The sequence below is a fragment of the Pelophylax lessonae genome (genome assembly GCF_965119305.1).
Source record: "Pelophylax lessonae genome assembly, chromosome: 9".
Lineage (NCBI taxonomy): Eukaryota > Metazoa > Chordata > Amphibia > Anura > Ranidae > Pelophylax > Pelophylax lessonae.
The window spans coordinates 29,173,839-29,193,264 of NC_138776.1; the positions used below are offsets into that span (position 1 = coordinate 29,173,839).

The 19,426-nt window shown below is 41.2% G+C and overlaps 1 protein-coding gene across 1 annotated transcript in view; it reads left to right on the forward strand.

The window, feature by feature from the left end:
- LOC309564184 (ovostatin-like) overlaps window positions 1-19,426 on the forward strand; it is a 213,213-nt gene that overhangs the window by 52,802 nt on the left and 140,985 nt on the right. The window contains exons 8-9 of the mRNA XM_082268816.1: window positions 2,965-3,091; window positions 9,452-9,566. Coding sequence (XP_082124942.1) covers window positions 2,965-3,091; window positions 9,452-9,566 — 242 coding nt within the window. The remainder of the gene's footprint in view (window positions 1-2,964; window positions 3,092-9,451; window positions 9,567-19,426) is intronic.

A 19,426-nucleotide genomic window follows, 5' to 3' on the forward strand; every position in this document is an offset into this window, starting at 1 on the left:
TATGTGTCAAAATGAAAAAATCCCAGTTTTTCTACCTTTATTTTGCAGTATTCAGTGCTGTCACATGACTTCAGTTCCTCTTCCTGCTGAGTCCAAGAGCAGCAAGTGGGTGTGGTTACTAAAAGCCAGTGACATCACTTCCAGGGAGGGGCACTGTTCTTTTGTAGCCAGTGGGCGTATACAGGATGGGAGGAGCTGATCATAGGTTCCTGTCCAGTGTTCTCTCAACAGTAAGGATGTATTGTACATCCTAATTCATATGAAAATGAAGAAATAATTCACACAGGACGGGGGGGGGGGGGCACATATACAGTATAGCTGTGCTTGGCTTTGAATGAACACTACCATAGGAGAAGGAAGCTGGACACATCAGGGAGGGTGGGGAGGGTGGAACTGTCAGTGTAGCTGGAAGTGCTCTGGACTCTTAGCTCACAGTCTACAAAGATCATAGTACAGGCATCCACACTAAGTCTACGTTTCCACTAGTGAGACTAATCAGTGACACCCATTCCCATGAAACTTTGAAAATCGGCGACCTTGACCTGCACTAGTGTAACGATTCAACCAGCACCCCGACCAGGCACCTCCATTGACAGATGCTTCCCAAGGGCTCCAAGCACTCCACACCAGACACCATAACCACTTCAGACCTACCCACCCTGGACCTACCCACCCTGGACCTACTGTATGACAAGGCTCCAGGTTCCCGTGGGTGAACCTCTCTTTCTCCAGAGAGTGCAGCAGAACAAGCTATTACACAAGCTCTTACAAGAGCTTAGGGATTATCCAAGGGAGTATGGAGGAAATAGCAATCCCTTGTAGCCGATTCCCCCAATAAGAGACAGGACTCTAAATTGAGGGTGAACAACTTTATTGAATAGACTTATATACAGTTTTCACCCACAAGGTTACCACCCAGGTGGACCTTGTTGAAGACTGGATGTAACATTCACCATCCAATAGGAACAGAGCTTTACACTCTCATACAGTGTACACAAAAATATACAATGTGGGACAATCCCCCCTCCCCCTTAGCATCCAATCCACATACCTATATATATCCCATAATAAGTTTCTCTTAAGGCAGACAGACAGAACAATGGGAGGTCATTAACACTTAACAATGAGACAGGGCAATCCACATTCCCTCCAATACACAACAAAAGGAAAACCTGTCTGACATTGAAAGATATGTAATATACACAGCATTTAGGAAGAACAGATTTCATGGCAAATGAGAATAAATATTCCTATATGAAGATATTGCTTGCAAATATGACCGTCCCATCTGAAGCAATTCAAACCATTAATTATCTTTTTTTAACTTCCAGTGACGGTGAATACTGTCACAACTAGTTTGATGCAACTTTTGGTGAGACTTTGCTTCAGAGAATGTAAAGTCGGATCAAAGCTGCACTCAAAGTCACACTCCAAAGTCCTTCTAAACTTCCAAAAATGGTCCTTTGTACTTATTTCTTTCATATATTGTGCTCCCCCCCTTCTCTCCCTCTCATGATAAGCTGCTAGCCTAAATGAGGCTATGAAGACAGGAGGAGATCATGGTGAAGGATAGGAGGGATGGGAAGGATGAGAAGGATAGGAGGGATAGGAAGGATAGGAAGGATAGGAGAGATGGGGGTGCGGCTGGCAGGTCTAGGCATGCCTGTCTAAGAAAGACCGACAACCTTTTCAGGAAGTGAAAGACATATTCACAAATTCAGATAAAGTGAGATAGCTTTGTCGTGAAGAACAGGAAGAAGCTGAATGTCTAGTTTAGATAAGACTTTCTAAGCTACACAAGCAACTAGCCAGAAAATGAATAATATCAAAGATATTTAACCTCCTTAGCGAGTGTGGCTCAGGGTGGAATTTTAGTGCCATTAGCGGTAACCCTGAGCCACACCCGGGGTACCACCAGGGAGCATCGCTGGATCCTGTTAGAGGTTACTTACCTTGTCCCCGGGATCCCGCAATGTGTCCCTGCAGCATACGGCAATGTGTCCCTGCAGCATACGGCGGCCGGATCTTCCGCCTGATGCTGTCAGCCCCGGCTTCCGTCTCCTGCGACGTGACGCTCGCAGGGGGGTGGAACCGGTGGCAAATTTGAAAAGTAAAACACACAAACACACTGATATATTGTAATCCTATTGGATTACATTACAAAATAAAAGAAATTGACATTAGTTTGCCCCCCAGTGCCCTTTCCTGCAGTTTTACTGTACTTTTTATAGATAGATAGATAGATAGATAGATAGATAGATAGATAGATAGATAGATAGATAGATAGATAGATAGATAGATAGATAGATAGATAGATAGATAGATAGATAGATAGATAGATAGATAGATAGATAGATAGATAGATAGATAGATAGATAGATATGTATACACACACACACAAATATATATATATATATACTTTAACTTATTTATAGTTATTTATTATATTATAATTTATGATTTTGTGTTTCAAACTTTATCATACCCGAGATGTTATAAAGAAGAACGCACAGTAAAAAAAAAATCATATATAAATAGTTGGTTGAGGCTGCTCGTCCTCAAAAATTACTAGCAAAATAATGGTACCGCTTTCAGCACCTAAAATCGGAATCAATCATACCGCCAGGGAGGTTAACATACTATTAATAGGAAAAATTAAATTTTCCCTTAAAAGATTGCATGCCACATCAACTTTTAACAATAGATCATACCCCACCTTCCATCATAATGTAACATTCTCACCAAAATTGCAAAAATTCTATGACCATCCTCAACACTGCCAATCTCCATTCCAGCTGCATCAGACAGTCCCAATGAGTGGGTTGAGATTTACGAAGGTTTTTACTTTAAGTTTGTGTTTAGAAATATTAAAATTTACCGGAACATAGACTGATTTTTAATTTGTCAGCAGTCCACATTTCAGAATCTATTTGCATGCAGAACTGAGCTTTGTTCTTTTTGCAGGTACACATATGATCAGCCTGTCAACGGAAAAGTATCAGGAAGATTGTGCAGACCACCAGCTAATTATTACCGAGGAAATGCCTGCAATAGAAATCCTGATGGTATCTGTGCGCCATTCACTGGAGAGGTGAGACAAAACTGTGATCAGGCTTGCAAATCTTAGAAATAAATCTCTACCGTTAACCCAAGTTTCCCAGCCTCCTATACCTTACAAAACTGCTGCATTGTAAGACTCCGAGGAAACCCACATTAATCCTTATTCACACCCCACCTCGCATTATGGCATAATGCATGGTAACTCATGGTAGCTGGACAATGCCATTTAAAGTTGGAGGAAAGGAGATTTAATCTCCAAATACAGAAAGGTTTCTTCACAGTAATAGCTGTGAAAATTTGGAATAGACTCCCTCAAGAGCTGGTTCTAATCAGCAGAGTAGATTGCTTTAAAAAGGCCTGGATTCTTTCCTAAATGTACATTTTTTATCTGGATACTAACATTTATAGGTCCAAGGAACATCCAATTGCCTCTTGGGGGATGCAGGAAGATTTTTTTCCTTGCTCAAGCAAATTGGATCATGCTTTGCTGGGGTTTTTTTTGCCTTCCTCTGGATCAACTGTGGGTATGGGATTGTGTAAATAGGATTGTAAAAATATATATATATATTCTTTCGTTTTCCCCTTTTTATTGGTTGAACTAGATAAAAAAAATTCCAACCAGACTAACTATGAAAGTTAAAGTGATTGCAAACAAATCACCTTGCAAAACAACCCTTTCAGTTTAAAACAGAGATTACATTTGTTTTGTATAGATATACAGCATCTCACAAAAGTGAGTACACCCCTCACATTTTTGTAAATATTTTATTATACCTTTTCATGTGACAACACTGAAGAAATGACACTTTGCTACAATGTAAAGTAGTGAGTGTACAGCTTGTATAACCGTGTAAATTTGCTGTCCCCCTCAAAATAACTCAACACACAGCCATTAATGTCTAAACCGCTGGCAACAAAAGTGAGTACACCCCTAAGTGACAATGTCCAAATTGGGTCGAATTATCGATTTTCCCTCCACGGTGCCATGTGACTCATTAGTGTTACAAGGTCTCAGGTGTGAATGGGGAGCAGGTGTGTTAAATTTGGTGTTATCGCTCTCACTCTCTCATACTGGTCACTGGAAGTTCAACATGGCACCTCATGTCAAAGAACTCTCTGAAGATCTGAAAAAAAGAATTGTTGCTCTATATAAAGATAGCCTAGGCTATAAGATTGCCAAGACCCTGAAGCTGAGCTGCAGCACCGTGGCCAAGACTATACAGCGGTTTAATAGGACAGCTTCCACTCAGAACAGGCCTCGCCATGGTCGACCAAAGAAGTTGAGTCCACGTGCTCAGCGTCCTATCTAGAGGTTGTCTTTGGGAAATAGACGTATGAGTGCTGCCAGCATTGCTGCTGCAGAGGTTGAAGGGGTGGGGGGTCAACCTGTCAGTGCTCAGACCATACGCCACACACTGCATCAAATTAGTCTGCATGTCTGTCGTCCTAGAAGAAAGCCTCTTCTAAAGATGATGCACAAGAAAGCCGGAATTGTGGTGGTGGGAGTGTCATGGTCTGGGGCTGCATGAGTGCTGCTGGCACTGGGGAGCTACAGTTCATTGAGGGAACCATAAATGCCAACATGTACTGTGACATACTGAAGCAGAGCATGATCCCCTAACTTTGGAGACTGGGCTGCAGGGCAGTATTCCAACATGAAAACGAGCCTAAACACACCTCCAAGACTACCACTGCCTTGCTAAAGAAGTTGAGGGTAAAGGTGATGGACTGGCCAAGCATGTCTCCGGACCTAAACCCTATTGATCATCTGTGGGGCATCCTCAAATGGAAGTTGGAGGAGCGCAAGGTCTCTAACATCCACCAGCTCCATGATGTCATCATGGAGGAGTGGAAGAGGACTCCAGTGGCAACCTGTGAAGCTCTGGTGAACTCCATGCCTAAGAGGGTTAAGGCAGTGCTGGAAAATAATGGTGGCCACACAAAATATTGACACTTTGGGCCCAATTTGGACATTTTCACTTAGGGGTGTACTCACTTTTGTTGCCAGCGGTTTAGACATTAATGGCTGTGTGTTGTGTTATTTTGAGGGGACAGCAAATTTACACTGTTATACAAGCTGTACACTCACTACTTTACATTGTAGCAAAGTGTCATTTCTTCAGTGTTGTCACATGAAAAGATATAATAAAATATTTACAAAAATTTGAGGAGTGTACTCACTTTTGTGAGATACTGTATATAAAAAAAAAACATTATAAACACCTTTTTTAATTTTTTTTTTATAAATGATCACATTCCCTCTGTTCTCAGCTGCATAAGAGCTGGGGGGAAGAGAAGCAGCCACACACTGAGCTTGCCGGTGAATTGCTGTGCAGTGGGGTGCCTCAGGACAAGTCCGATCATTGGAGGAGAGCACACTGAGTTACCAGCACAGCTAGAGAACTGATCACGCTGTGCTCTCCTGCTTAGTGTGGTCAGTTTTAATAGGAAAGCAGAGGGACTGGCAGGAACACTGGGGATTTCACACAAATGAAGAAATACAAAGAAAACAGGAGACTTTCTCTTAAAAGCACATGGTACAGCAAGCACGTATCAGGAATATGTTGGGATAACAGACGCTTTAATTGCACCCAGAGAGCACATCTTCAGTATGCTGTAATGCTCCGACACTATAGCACACCACACAGACACATGTGAACTATGCTAAAACTAAAAAAATAGCAGCTCCTATGTTTTTTGTGTGTGCATTGACAGCCTATTCAAAATGAATCGACTACAAACAAATCAAAAGTGATACCACGTAAATGGCAAGAGTCAATCAATATAGATGAGTGTAGGGAAATATCATGTATGGGATAATATAAATCAAAATCACATCATTAAACCCCATGCTGTGGTGAAAACATGATACATATAACAAATGGTGATAAAAATAGTAATAAAAATTACAAACGAATAATGAATACATCGGTGATAAATAAATGAATTAATAAAAAGTACATGCAAAATATTATGAAAGTCCAAACATCATATGAAGAATCCAGGCTGTATCATACAGGATCTCCAGAACTTCAAACCCCAAAATTGAATGCAGGAACACGCAGGACGTGGTGACGTCACAGCTTCCGGTTCAGCCCATTGCACCACTCCTCGCGCATTCCTGTATTGCATTGCAGGGGTTTGGAGTTCTGGCTGAGGCCGATTACTACGCAGTGTTTTTAGTGATTTTCATAGACCTGTGCACAACGATTGGAAAAAATATAAATAAAAAATGTGGGATCTGCATTGCTGACCCTCAGCAATAGATAGTATAACAATAGTAGGTGACAGTGTTGCGCTGCCCTTGGACTAAACAAATATTATAATAACTTCACATAAATATATTGTACACGCACACATCTATGATTTAGGTGCATAAACCAAATAGTACATCATAACATGCATAGATCTGATGAATAAATATGTAAAAAATGAATTCATATAAACTTCATCATCATAAAGTGCCAAGTGCAAATGCAAATATAAAAAGTGCACCGTGCAACATAGAATAACAATGTGTATGTGAAATGGGGGGGGGATCACATAAATCCTCTATATGTAAACAAAAGTGCTAAATTCACATTGGTGAAAGCTACAGTTTTGAAAAAATGTAAAAATTAAATTAAATAAATATATCCAAATAAAGGAATAAGTAACAAAAGTCAATGAATCTTAATGAATGTGTAAGTGACTCCCTTCACCTAAGTGTGGAAAAATTCTTAAGGGGTGCTCTTCTTCCTTTGCATGCCCCTATTTGTGCTCTCTATGTTCCCACCTCAATTAGACTTGAGAATAGCCCATCATAGGAATGGTAATAATAATATCAATCACTAGATGTCCTCAGTGCATAAATTTCCATCCAGTGCACGCCCTATCCCTGGCTGTTCCTCTGGAGGGCTGCTTACCTACTTCTGGACCGGGCCTTTTTCTGACACTTGTTGATTACAAGTTAAAATCAGTTATATTTGCTATAAAATTACTTAGAACCCCCAAACATTATATATATATATATATATATATATATATATATATATATATATTTTTTTTTTTTAGCAGAGACCCTAGAGAATAAAATGGAGATTGTTGCTATATTTTTTATCACACTGTATTTGCACAGCGGTCTCACAAAGGCAATTTTTTGGGAAAAAAAAATCATTTTTTGAATTAGAAAAATAAGAAAACAGTAAAGTTAGCCCAATTTTTTCCTATAATGTATATGTGATAGAGTAATAACCGCGCTAGTGGAAATGACACAAAAATAGCTGCAACTTCAAGTGTGACCACACCGTTAACCAAATACAAATACAATTACCATAAGGGAGTTTGGATTGTCATCAATTATCTCGACACATCATTTCTTCACATCAAATCTGGACTATTATAGATCTTTATTTGGCTAGAGACTATTTTGATCACCAATTTTTTCTCTTTACCTATCAGTTGGTACAAGGACTTTCATTTATTGTTTAAACAGCGCGACTTGTTTTATTTGTATTTTCCTATAATGTGAAAGATAATGTTATGCCGAGTAAACAGATACCCAACATGTCATGCTTCAAAATTGCTCACGCTCATGGAATAGCGACAAACATTTGTACTTAAAAATCCCCATAGGCGCCACTTTAAAATTTTCTACAGGTTATCAGTTTAGAGTTACAGAGGAGGTCTAGGGCTCAAATTATTGCTCTCGCTCTAATGATTGTGGCGATACCTCACATGTGTGGTTTGAACACCGTTTACATATGTGGGTGTTACTTGCGCATGTGTTCGCTTCTGCGCGCGAGCATGGGGGGAAGGGTGCGCTTACATTTTTTTTTCCTTTCCTATTTATTTTATCTTTTTTATTTTTTATTTTTACACTGTTTTTAAAAACAAAATGTTTTGATCACTTTTATTCCTATTACAAGGAATGTAAACATCCCTTGTAATAGAAATAAGCATGACAGGTCCTCCTTAACCACTTCTGGACCGGGTGGATTTGCCCCCTTAATGACCAGGCCATATTTTGCGATTCGGCACTGCGTTACTTCAACTGACATTTGCGCGGTCGTGCGACGCTGTACCCAAATAAAATTGACCTCCTTTTTTTCTTACAAACAGAGCTTTGTTTTGGTGGTATTTGATCACCTGTGCGATTTTTATTTTTTGCGCTATAATCAAAAAAAGAGCGACAATTTAAAAAAAAAAAAAATACAATATTTTTCACATTCTGCTATATGACATTCTCAAAAAAAAATTAAAAATCAAAATTTTTTAACATTTCAGGCCAATTTGTTTTCTGCTACATATTTTTGGTAAAATAAAATCACAATAAGCGTATTTTGATTGGTTTGCGCAAAAGTTATCGCGTCTACTAACTACGGGAAAGATGTATGTCATTTTTATTTATTTTTTACTAGTAATGGCGGTGATCTGCGATTTTTTGCACGACTGCGACATTGCGGCGGACAGATCGGACCCCTAACTGATATTTTTGACACTTTTGGGGGGTACCAGTGACATTACTACAGTAATCAGTGCTATAAATATGCATTATTACTGTAATAATGACACTGGCAGGGAAGGGGTTAACACAGTGGGTGATCAAGGGGTTAAATGTGAGCCTAGGGGAGTGATTCTAACTGTATGTGGGATGGACTTGTGAAATGACCATAGAGACATGTGATCCTATATAGAAGGATCAAATGGGCTCTATGACCATTCCAGGGAGAAGAACGGTCAGCTGTGTTTACAACAGCCGACCGTTCTCTCCCAGCGGGGAGCGTTTGCGGGTGTCAGGCGGCAATTGGAGTCGCCTGACACCCGCATCGGCTTCCCTTCCCCGCTGACTAACGGGGGCGGGAGCGAGGCGCTCTGGAAGCCTGATCTAGGGTATATTGTACTCCTACCCATTCACGCTAAAAAGCAGTGAAGTGTTAAAAAAAAAAAAAACAAAAGACGTTTTTTGACAATTCCTTTAATAAAAATGTCCTGGTCCTAGCTCCAATGTGTCATCTTTCTCCGATACCGATGTCTTCTCCCTCTAATAGTTTCTTCCTCCTCTTATGCAGTCTTCTCCCCCTGGTGCTGGTTCTTTACTGTCAGAGTGGTAAGGATGTGGAATTCTCTTCCACAAGCAGTGGTATCAGCAGGGAGCATCGATAGTTTCAAAAAATGATTAGATGGGCACCTTAAAGACCACAACATACAGGGGTATACAATGTACAACATACAGGGGTATACAATGTACAACATACAGGGGTATACAATGTATTATTAACAGTATTCACACACACACATCATAGGTTGAACTGGATGGACTGATGTCTTTTTTCAACCTCACTAACTATGTAACTATGTACTTGGCACAGTTTTTTTTCTAATTGTTTGTTTGTCCTTCTCTCCCCAATAGACTGATTCTAAAGGTACATTTAAAAGAAGCGTTGATCTCTCAACATTCCAGCTTGACCGCTCAGGATACCAGATGTCATATATTCTGCAGGTCACTATGATAGAGCAGGGGACAAGTAAGTGAATGATTTGTTTTGAGTGTTAAAGAAGAGCTCCAGTCCCCTAGACAAAATTGTAATAAATGCACCTCCCCAGATAGCAAGTTGGACACTTGCACAGCACATGAAGCACAAGTTCTAGTTGACTCTTTTCTGTATTGTAGCACATTTGCATAGCAAGTCTCTAGCAAAAGCAAAGTTGCAGTGGTGAGACTACAGCAAGAGCTCTGCAAGTCTACAGCATGAAAATTCAGCCACAGTGACCCCCTGTGGTGGGAGGACCATTGCACAACGTAACTGAACCAGAACTTGCAGCAGACTTTCAGAATGTTTGCAAAGAAAGTTGATCTGGAGTCACGTGTGATGGACCCCCTTACTCAAAAAGAGTATGTCCGCTGTTTAAGCTTTGCTTGCCTGATACCAGCATGATCCAAGATCCCTTAGCCCACCCAGTCACTTGTCCAGACATCAGTGTAGGGTGGTAAGAAGCCTAAAACTGTTTATTCAAACACAGGCACAGAGATATACACTCAGGGGACAATCCCTCCTTCTTTGCATAATGACCCAGGGCGGGGTAAACTACATTCAGTAACATGACACACAAGTATCTTCAACTTTCCAACAGTAGACAGTCTTTAGGAAGGGCTGCTGGAGACATCCCCCCTCCCATCTATCAGCTAATCCACATACACATATACATCCCATAATAGGTTCTTCCCAAAGCAGACAGAAACAATAGAACAATGTTATACAGGCACTTAGCAATAACAAACCCCACCCCACCTCAAACTATCTAGCAATGGTCTATGAGATAAACTCCTACAAGCACCCTGAAAAGGTCAAACCAATTTATCTTCACCTATTTCCTGAGGGATATTGTTTAAAAATATTACAGTTCTAAGTGAAAAACCCCCTTTATTATTTTAACACAAACCAAACATATAGAATCCAGGAGAACTGGGGTAACACTAAATGCTGAGTCCGGTGTGGTTGTACAGTGAGTCTGACTAGGGTTCTCGGTTACCCTATGCCCCCAATAGACACAGGGTGACTTACACATAGGAGGGGCCAGGAGAGCTGGACAAGGAGTTTCCCGACCTCTCTAAGGTAATCTGGGTTCCACAAGCCCCCTGCCCAAAGTGACTCCCGTCACATCATGCAATCCAGACTTGCTGCAATTGTACAACAATCTTGTGAAGCCTGGCAAGTCTAGCAATAGCTTAGCAAGTCATTTTAAAAATGGTTGCACAATTGCTTGCTATCTGGGTCCTTATCACTCGCAGCAAATAATTCAGACATTGCTATAACTCTCCAAATAATTTCTACTTGCCAGTCTTTGATTTCCAACATGCTCCTGGCAGGCAAGCAGGGGCCATCAAAGATATGGGCATCTGAAGGCCGCTCCTATGAATTCAGGATTCTGTGCAGCTGGCTACCCAGCATGCATCTCCCGATCTCACGCCTGGGCAGTAATGCCACTGCGGTGCACTTTGTTAATAACAGGTTGCCATAGAAAAGGTGACATTGGCAGAAGTTCCTGCCCCATTGTTATGACAACCTGTCAATCAACAGAGAAGCCAGAAGGAAGCAAGCACAGAGGCAAGCGAGGTTGGGCAAAAGGATCAAGCCGCACCCAAATTTCTACCGGCCTGGAAATAATGCAATATTTGCTTAGCAGCTTGGGCTGCCCTAAGACTCCCGGGATCAATGACACAGATATCCCAAGAGTCACTGGGGCAGCCTAATAGCTCACCTAGGCGGCCTGAACAGGAAGTCCCAGGAAAACTAATAAAAAGGTACTTTCACAGAACTTTGAAACATTTGATTATCCAGTTACATAAGCACTGTTGGTGGGCATTAGAATAAGAAAAACTTTTGAAAATGAGCATAACTCTGCTTTAATGTTATAATTGGATATTTGGGGTTAAGGCTCTTTACAAATTTTACATTATTAAGTCCAATTATGGCAGTGTACACAAGTAGAGGTGGTCATCCATATTGCCCACTGCAAATGGCAAGGACAGCCTTATTTACAAAGGAAAGATTGCCAACTGATACTTGTATACAGATTTGATAAAGCCCTAATGTCACACATTGAAGACATGTTTATAGTGATAATGTACCTATTCCTATACCTAGATGTGTTGGAGGCACGTACAGGTCTTGAACAGGAGCCAGAGTAAAAGAACAATGTTTATTATAGGGATCGCTTGCCTGGCATGTATGCTAACACACTATGTGCATGCCATTTCTGTATATAAGTTTACATTAGGGTGCTATGTATGAATGTATAAATGGATTAAACATTTAAAATATCAGAATACAAAAGTCAATAACAGCGCAAACTTGGAATTGCAGGATATGTTGGTTGTGTGCCAGGACTTGCCCAACCTTACCAGTACAGTCAAGGGTGCCCAATTTTTACTCCCAAAGTGGCTCTTCAGTGATTTTTTCATCTTTCCATCTAATAAATCCTCTACCCTTGTTACATAGTTAGTGAGGTTGAAAAAAGACACCAGTCCATCCATTTCAACCTATGATGAGTATGTGTATAAGTGTTTATGTTAATAGCACATTGTATACCCCTGTATGTTGTGGCCGTTAAGGTGCTCAACGAATAGATTTTTTAAACTATGGATCCTCCCTGCTGAAACCACTGCTTGTGGAAGAGAATTCCACATCCTTACCGCTCATATGGTATAGAACCCTTTACACAGTTTAAGGTTAAAACGCTTCCATTCCAATTTTAGTGAATGGCCGTGAGTCCTTTTATATTCCCTTACGCTGAATAGTTTGTTCCCTGTGCTGGGGTCACCAGTATTGTATTTGTACATTGAGATCATATCCCCTCTCAAGCGTCTCCCCTCCAGAGAGAATAAGTTCAATGCTTGTAGTCTTTCCTCATAGCTGAAGTCCTCCATTACCTTTATTAGCTTTTTGCCCTTCTTTGGGCTCTCTCCAATTCCAGAACATCCTTCCTGAGGACCAGTGCCCAGAACTGGATGGCATAATCGAGATGCTGCCAGACCAGAGTCTTGTAGAGTTGGAGAATAATAATTTTTTCTCTGGAGTGAATCCCCTTTTTTATGCATGCCAATATTCTGTTGCCTTTACTTTTAGCAACTTGGCATTGCATGCCATTGCTGAGCTTGTCATCTATTAGGACCCCCAGGTCCTTTTCCATCTTAGATTTCCCCAAAGGCTCTCCCCCTAGTGAGTAACGTCTGGCACCGAAATGCATTACCTTACATTTTCCAACATTAAACCTCATTTGTCATGTAGATGCCTACCCTATTTTTTTGTTCAGGTATTCTTGTAAGGTTTCCACATCCTGCACAGAAGTTATTGCCCTGCTTAGTTTAGTATCGTCCGCAAATACGAGATTGAGCTGTTTATCCCATCCTCCAGATCGTTTATGAACAAATTAAATAGGATTGCTCACAGGACAGTACCTTGGAGGACCCCACTTCCCACACCAGACCATTCCGAGTACTCCCCATTTATCACCACCCTTTGGACCCACCCCTGAAGCCAGTTTTCAATCCAGGTACTCGCCCTATGTTCCATACCTACATATCTTAGTTTGTACAGTAAACGTTTGTGGGCAACTGTATCAAATGCCTTTGCAAAATCCAGATACACCACATCCACAGGCCTTCCTTTATCTAGATGGCAGCTCACTTCTTCATAGCAGGCTTAAAAATTGGTCTTGCAAGAGCGATTTTTCATGAATCCATGCTGATTACTACTAATGATACTGTTTTCATTACTAAAGTCTTGTATATAGTCCCTTATCATCCCCTCCAATATCGTGCAGGCTATTGATGTTAGGCTAACTGGGCTGTAGTTCCCAGAGATATATCTCAGCCCTTTTTTAAATTTTGGTATCACGTTGGCTTTTTTCCATTGAACTGGTACCATTCCCATCAGTAGACTATCCATAAAAATTTGAAACATTGGTCTGGCTATCACCTGGCTGAGTTCTTTATGGACCCTCGGGTGTAAGCCATCTGGTCCCGGTGACTTATTTATGTTATGTTTTTCAAGTCTAGTTCTGAGTCTGTTTTCTGTTTACCATGAGGGTGCTTCCTGTGACGTGTTATTAACATTACAGTCTAGGTTACTGTATCCCCCAATTCTTTTGTGAAGACTGAGGAGAAGAACTTATTTAGCACCTTCGCCTTCTCTCTGTCCTTTATACCCAGATTACCTTCATTGTCCTTTTTGGGGTATGTTCTGGCCTCACTTTCTTACTATTTATATACTTAAAGAATTTCTTGGTTTTTTTTTTACTCTCTTCCGCTATGTGCATTTCCTGTTCTATCTTAGCCGCTATGATTACATATATATATGTATGATTGATCTTACATTTCTTATTGCATTCTTTGTAATGTTGGAATGCTGCCAATGACCCCTCAGCCTTGTATTTTTTGAAGGCCTTTCTTTAGTTTTTATATGCATTCATACATTGGAGTTTAGCCACCCAGGGTTTATTTTAGCTCTTTTAAACGTATTCCCCATTGGAATGCACTGGTTAATACCTTTTTTTAGTATGCTCTTAAAGCACTCCAATTTTTCCTCCGCGTTCTTTGCTCCTAGGATTCTTTCCCATTTTATATCATCTAACAAAGCGCAGCTTAGGGAAGTTGGCTCTTTTGAAATTTAGTGTCCTTTTATTACCCTTGTGTTTCCTATTTCTTTGATTTATACTGAAACGAATTGACCTGTGATCACTGTTTCCTAAGTTGCCCCGTATTTCTACATCTGCGATAAGGCCTGTATTGTTAGTAATCAGTAGGTCTAGTATTGCATTGTTTCTTGTTGATGTGTTTACCATCTGACCCATAAAGTTGTCCTGCAAAACATTTAGAAAATAGCGAGCCTTAGATGAACTTTGGATAGTAAAACATTTTTTTTCCTGCCAGTTAATACCTTATACAGCCCACTTCCTCTTTCTTGTCTGGTAATTAGCCTAGGCTAAGGACATCATACACAGCTCTTTCTCTAACTCTCATCAGAGTTTGTCAGCAAGGAAGGAAGAGATGAGTCATAGGAAAGTCAATGAGAGCTGCAGAGGTGGAGGGGGCTGGATGAGGGCGGAGATAACAGGAGACTGCAGAGATCCATAAGTATTCATCCAGAGAGGAGAAATGTGCAGGCAAGCAGTGGTCTAAATGTGTCTGTCTGTCTGTGTATATGTATGCCTGTGTCTGTGTGAGTATATATGTATATATAGTATCTCACAAAAGTGAGTACACCACTCACATTTTTGTAAATATTTTATTATATCTTTTCATGTGACAACGCTAAAGAAATGACACTTTGCTACAATGTAAAGTAGTGAGTATACAGCTTGTATAACAGTGTAAATTTGCTGTCCCTTCAAAATAACTCAACACCCAGCCATTAATGTCAAAACCGCTGGCAACAAAAGTGAGTACACCCCTAGGTGAAAATGTTCAAATTGGGCCCAATTAGCCATTTTCCCTCCCTGGTGTCATGTGACTCATTAGTGTTACGAGGTCTCAGGTGTTAATGGGGAGCAGGTGTGCTAAATTTGATGTTATCACTCTCACTCTCTCATCCTGGTCACTGGAAGTTCAACATGGCACCTCGTGGCAAAGAACTATCTGAGGATCTGAAAAAAAGAATGGTTGCTCTTCATAAAGATGGCCTAGGCTATAAGAAGATTGCCAAGACCCTGAAACTGAGCTGCAGCACGGTGGTCAAGACCATATAACAGTTTAACAGGACAGATTCCACTCAGAACAGGCCTTGCCATGGTCGACCAAAGAAGTTGAGTGCATGTGCTCAGTGCCATATACAGAGGTTGTCTTTGGGAAATAGACGTATGAGTGCTGCCAGCATTGCTGCAGAGGCTGCAGGGGTGGGGGGGTCATCCTGTCAGGGCTCAGACCATACACCACATGGCTGTCATCCCAGAAGGAAGATGATGCACAAGAAAGCCCACAAACAATTTGCTGAAGACAAGCAGACTAAGGACATGGATTACTGGAACCATGTCCTGTGGTCTGATGAGATCAAGATAAACTTATTTGGCTCAGATGGTGTCAAGCGTGTGTAGTAGCAACCAGATGAGGAGTACAAAGACAGGTGTGTCTTGCCTACAGTCAAGCATGGTGGTGGTAGTGTCATGGTCTGAGGCTGCATGAGTGCTATCGGCACTGGGGAGCTACAGTTCATGGAGGGAACCATGAATGCCAACATGTACTGTGACATATTGATGCAGAGAATGATCCCCTCCCTTCGGAGACTGGGCCGCAGGGCAGTATTCCAACATGATCGACTCCAAACACACCTCTAAGACAACCACTGCCTAGCTAAAGAAGCTGAGGGTAAAGGTGATAGACTGGCCAAGCATGTCTCCAGACCTAAACCCTATTGAGCATCCGTGGGGCATCCTCAAACGGAAGATGGAGGAGCACAAGGTCTCTAACATCCACCAGCTCCGTGATGTCATCATGGAAGAGTGGAAATGGACTCCAGTGGCAACCTGTGAAGTTCTGGTGAACTCTATGCCCAAGAGGCTTAAGGCAGTGCTGGAAAATAATGGCGGCCTCACAAAATATTGACACTTTTTGCCCAATTTGGACATTTTCATATGTCTATGTGCATGTGTGTGTGTCTGTGAAAATCCAGGAAGTAAACAGGCAGCAGCTTCAGCAGCCCACAGTTAAAATGGCTACAGTCAGACTTAGTGAAAGGAGATTTCTTCAGCATATTTGGCAAGTACAGAATCGCAGTATATATACAATGTTATGCAAAGTGGTTGGAAGGAAGCTTCAGAATGGCAAAAATGTTTTTATTACAAAGTATATGAGCAGACTGCAGTTCCTCTTTAAGGTTGTCATCAAATTTGTAGACTACTATGCCAATCGGCAAACAGACCTGAATTAGAAGTAATCTATTATTAAGCACCTTCCATCCTGCTCTCTTCCTATAAAGAAAATGTATTAAAAAGCTCTTCTCTTGACTTTCACAGTGACTGGTCACATGACCATACGCCATTGGCTTTAATGGCTTGGACCTTCAGATACAGCCAGTCAATCATTTATAAACACTGACATTTTCTTTTAGCTGACATCAGTTCACCAAATGCCTAGGCATATGGTGAAGTTAATGGTATCTATGGTAAAATGTCACTTTTAGTAAGGCGGTAGTTGCCAAAATCTCTACTTATATAAGACTTCTTTGCTTCAGCCTGCTCCAGCCCAAATGCCACATATTAGCAAGCATGCTCTTATCAAGCAAATGAGGAATAAAAATGAATAAAATGTCAAGGCCATGCATGAAGGGAAGTTAACACGGAATATCTGTAGATTATTCACTCTATAATCTTATTATACCTGTGGCTTTCACAATTGTAAATTTGTAAAGGTAATGAAGGACAAAGCAAAATAAAGTTGTTCAGGATTGCTAAATGCCTCAAAAGCTGATGTACTGCATAGGTGTGACAGTGCTAGAATATTAGGAGTGAGGTAGTGATATTATTGGATATATACAATAAAATAAATCTAATAAAATGTATCCAATAATATTTAGTACTGGAGTACTCTGTCCAGTTCTGGTCACCAATCCTCAGAAAGGATGTGCTGGAACTGGAAAGAGTCCAAAGAAGAAGCTAATTAGGGGATTGGAGGACCTAAATTATGAGGCGCGTTTACAAGCACTTGATTTATTCTCTCTAGAGAAGAGACACCTGAGAGGGGACATGATAGTGATTTACAAATACCTCAACGGTGATCTAAGCAAAGAAAAAAAAACGATTCAGTCGAAAGGATTGTAAAAGGACACGAGGCCATACAATACATAATACATAACTAGAGGAGAAGCGATTTACCCTTAGGCTACGTAATGGGTTTTTTACAGTAAGGGCAATAAGATTGTGGAATTCTCTTCCACAAATGGTGGTAACTAGAGATGTACAGAACTGTTCGCCGGCGGACAGTTCCCGGCGAACTTAGCATGTTCGCGTTCGCCGCTGCGGGCGAACATATGCGATGTTCGGTCCGCCCCCCATAATACATCATTGAGGCAAACTTTGACCCTGAACTTTACAGTCAGCAGGCACATTTCCAGCCAATCAGCATACCTCCCTCCCACACCCTCCCACCTCCTATAAATAAGCAAGGGCAGCATCCATCTTAGATCATTCTGAAGCAGTGTGTGTAGTGAGAGTAGGGAGAGCTGCTGCTGCTGTTAAGCTAGGGACAGTTAGTCAGTGTTCCTGGTCTTGCAGTGTTCTTGGTCCACTACTGCTGTAAGGACAGCACCCCAAAAAGCCCTTCTAAGGGCTGGTATTTGTGTATTTTTTTATATATATATATATATATATATATATATATATATATATATATATATATATATATATCTAGTGTCCCCAAAAGCCCTTTTAAGGGCTGGTAAGGTAATAGAGTTTTTTCTTTATATATATATATATATATATATATATATAATCTCTATTGTACACTGCAGTTGCCTGCCCGCTGTGTGTGAGAGGCCACAGACCTACCACAGACTGTACTGTGTGCACACCACACTCATTTCGGGTGGCACAGGCACAGTACCTTGCATTTTAAAAAATATTTTTTTTTCCTCTGTCATAATTGCAGTGAGTGCTGTGTCAGGTTCACAGAGTGCACTGTACCCACTGCAGTGCACTGCCCACCACTGATATATATACGGTGGCACAGCATCTTGTTGCAAATTGAAAAAAAAAAATATTTTTTATTATTGCAGTTGCCTGGGCTGCCAGTGACTGTCAGGTCCACAGAGTGTACTGTGCCCACTGCAGTGCCACTGTGTGCCCACCCACCACTGATATATAAGGTGGCACAGCAGCTTGCAAAGTAAAAAATATATATATATATATATATATTTTTTAATTGCAGTTGCCTGGGTGCCAGTGACTGCTGTCAGGTCCACAGAGAGTGTACTGTGCCACTGCCCACCCACCACTGATATATAAGGTGGCACAGCAGCTTGCAAAGTAAAAAAAAAAATATATATTTTTTAATTGCAGTTGCCTGGGTGCCAGTGACTGCTGTCAGGTCCACAGAGAGTGTACTGTGCCACTGCCCACCCACCACTGATATATAAGGTGGCACAGCAGCTTGCAAAGTAAAAAATATATATATATATATATTTTTTAATTGCAGTTGCCTGGGTGCCAGTGACTGCTGTCAGGTCCACAGAGAGTGTACTGTGCCACTGCCCACCCACCACTGATATATAAGGTGGCACAGTTGCAAAGTAAAAAAAAATATATATATTTTTTAATTGCAGTTGCCTGGGTGCCAGTGACTGCTGTCAGGTCCACAGAGAGTGTACTGTGCCACTGCCCACCCACCACTGATATATAAGGTGGCACAGCAGCTTGCAAAGTAAAAAAAATATATATATTTTTTAATTGCAGTTGCCTGGGTGCCAGTGACTGCTGTCAGGTCCACAGAGTGTACTGTACCCACTGCCCAACACTCCTATAGGGTGGCACAGCACCTTGCACTCATAGTACAACACATTAAAAAAAAAAAATGACAGGCAGAGGCAGGCCACCCCGCAAGGGCCGTCGTGGTCGTGGTGCTGTGATTTCCTTAGGCCCTAGAATAATGCCCAGTGTTCAGAGGCCACCACAGACCCTAAACTCAAAAAATTCTGAGGCCATAGTTGACTGGCTTACACAGGACACCCAATCGTCTACAGCTTCCGCTCGGAACCTTAATGCACCATCCTCCTCCAGCTCAGCTTCGGGCACCTCTCAATTTACCACTCGCCAGCCCGCCGGCACCACCACCAACACTAGCACCACAGCCGCTTCACTTGATCCGTCAGAGGAGTTATTTTCACATCAGTTGGAA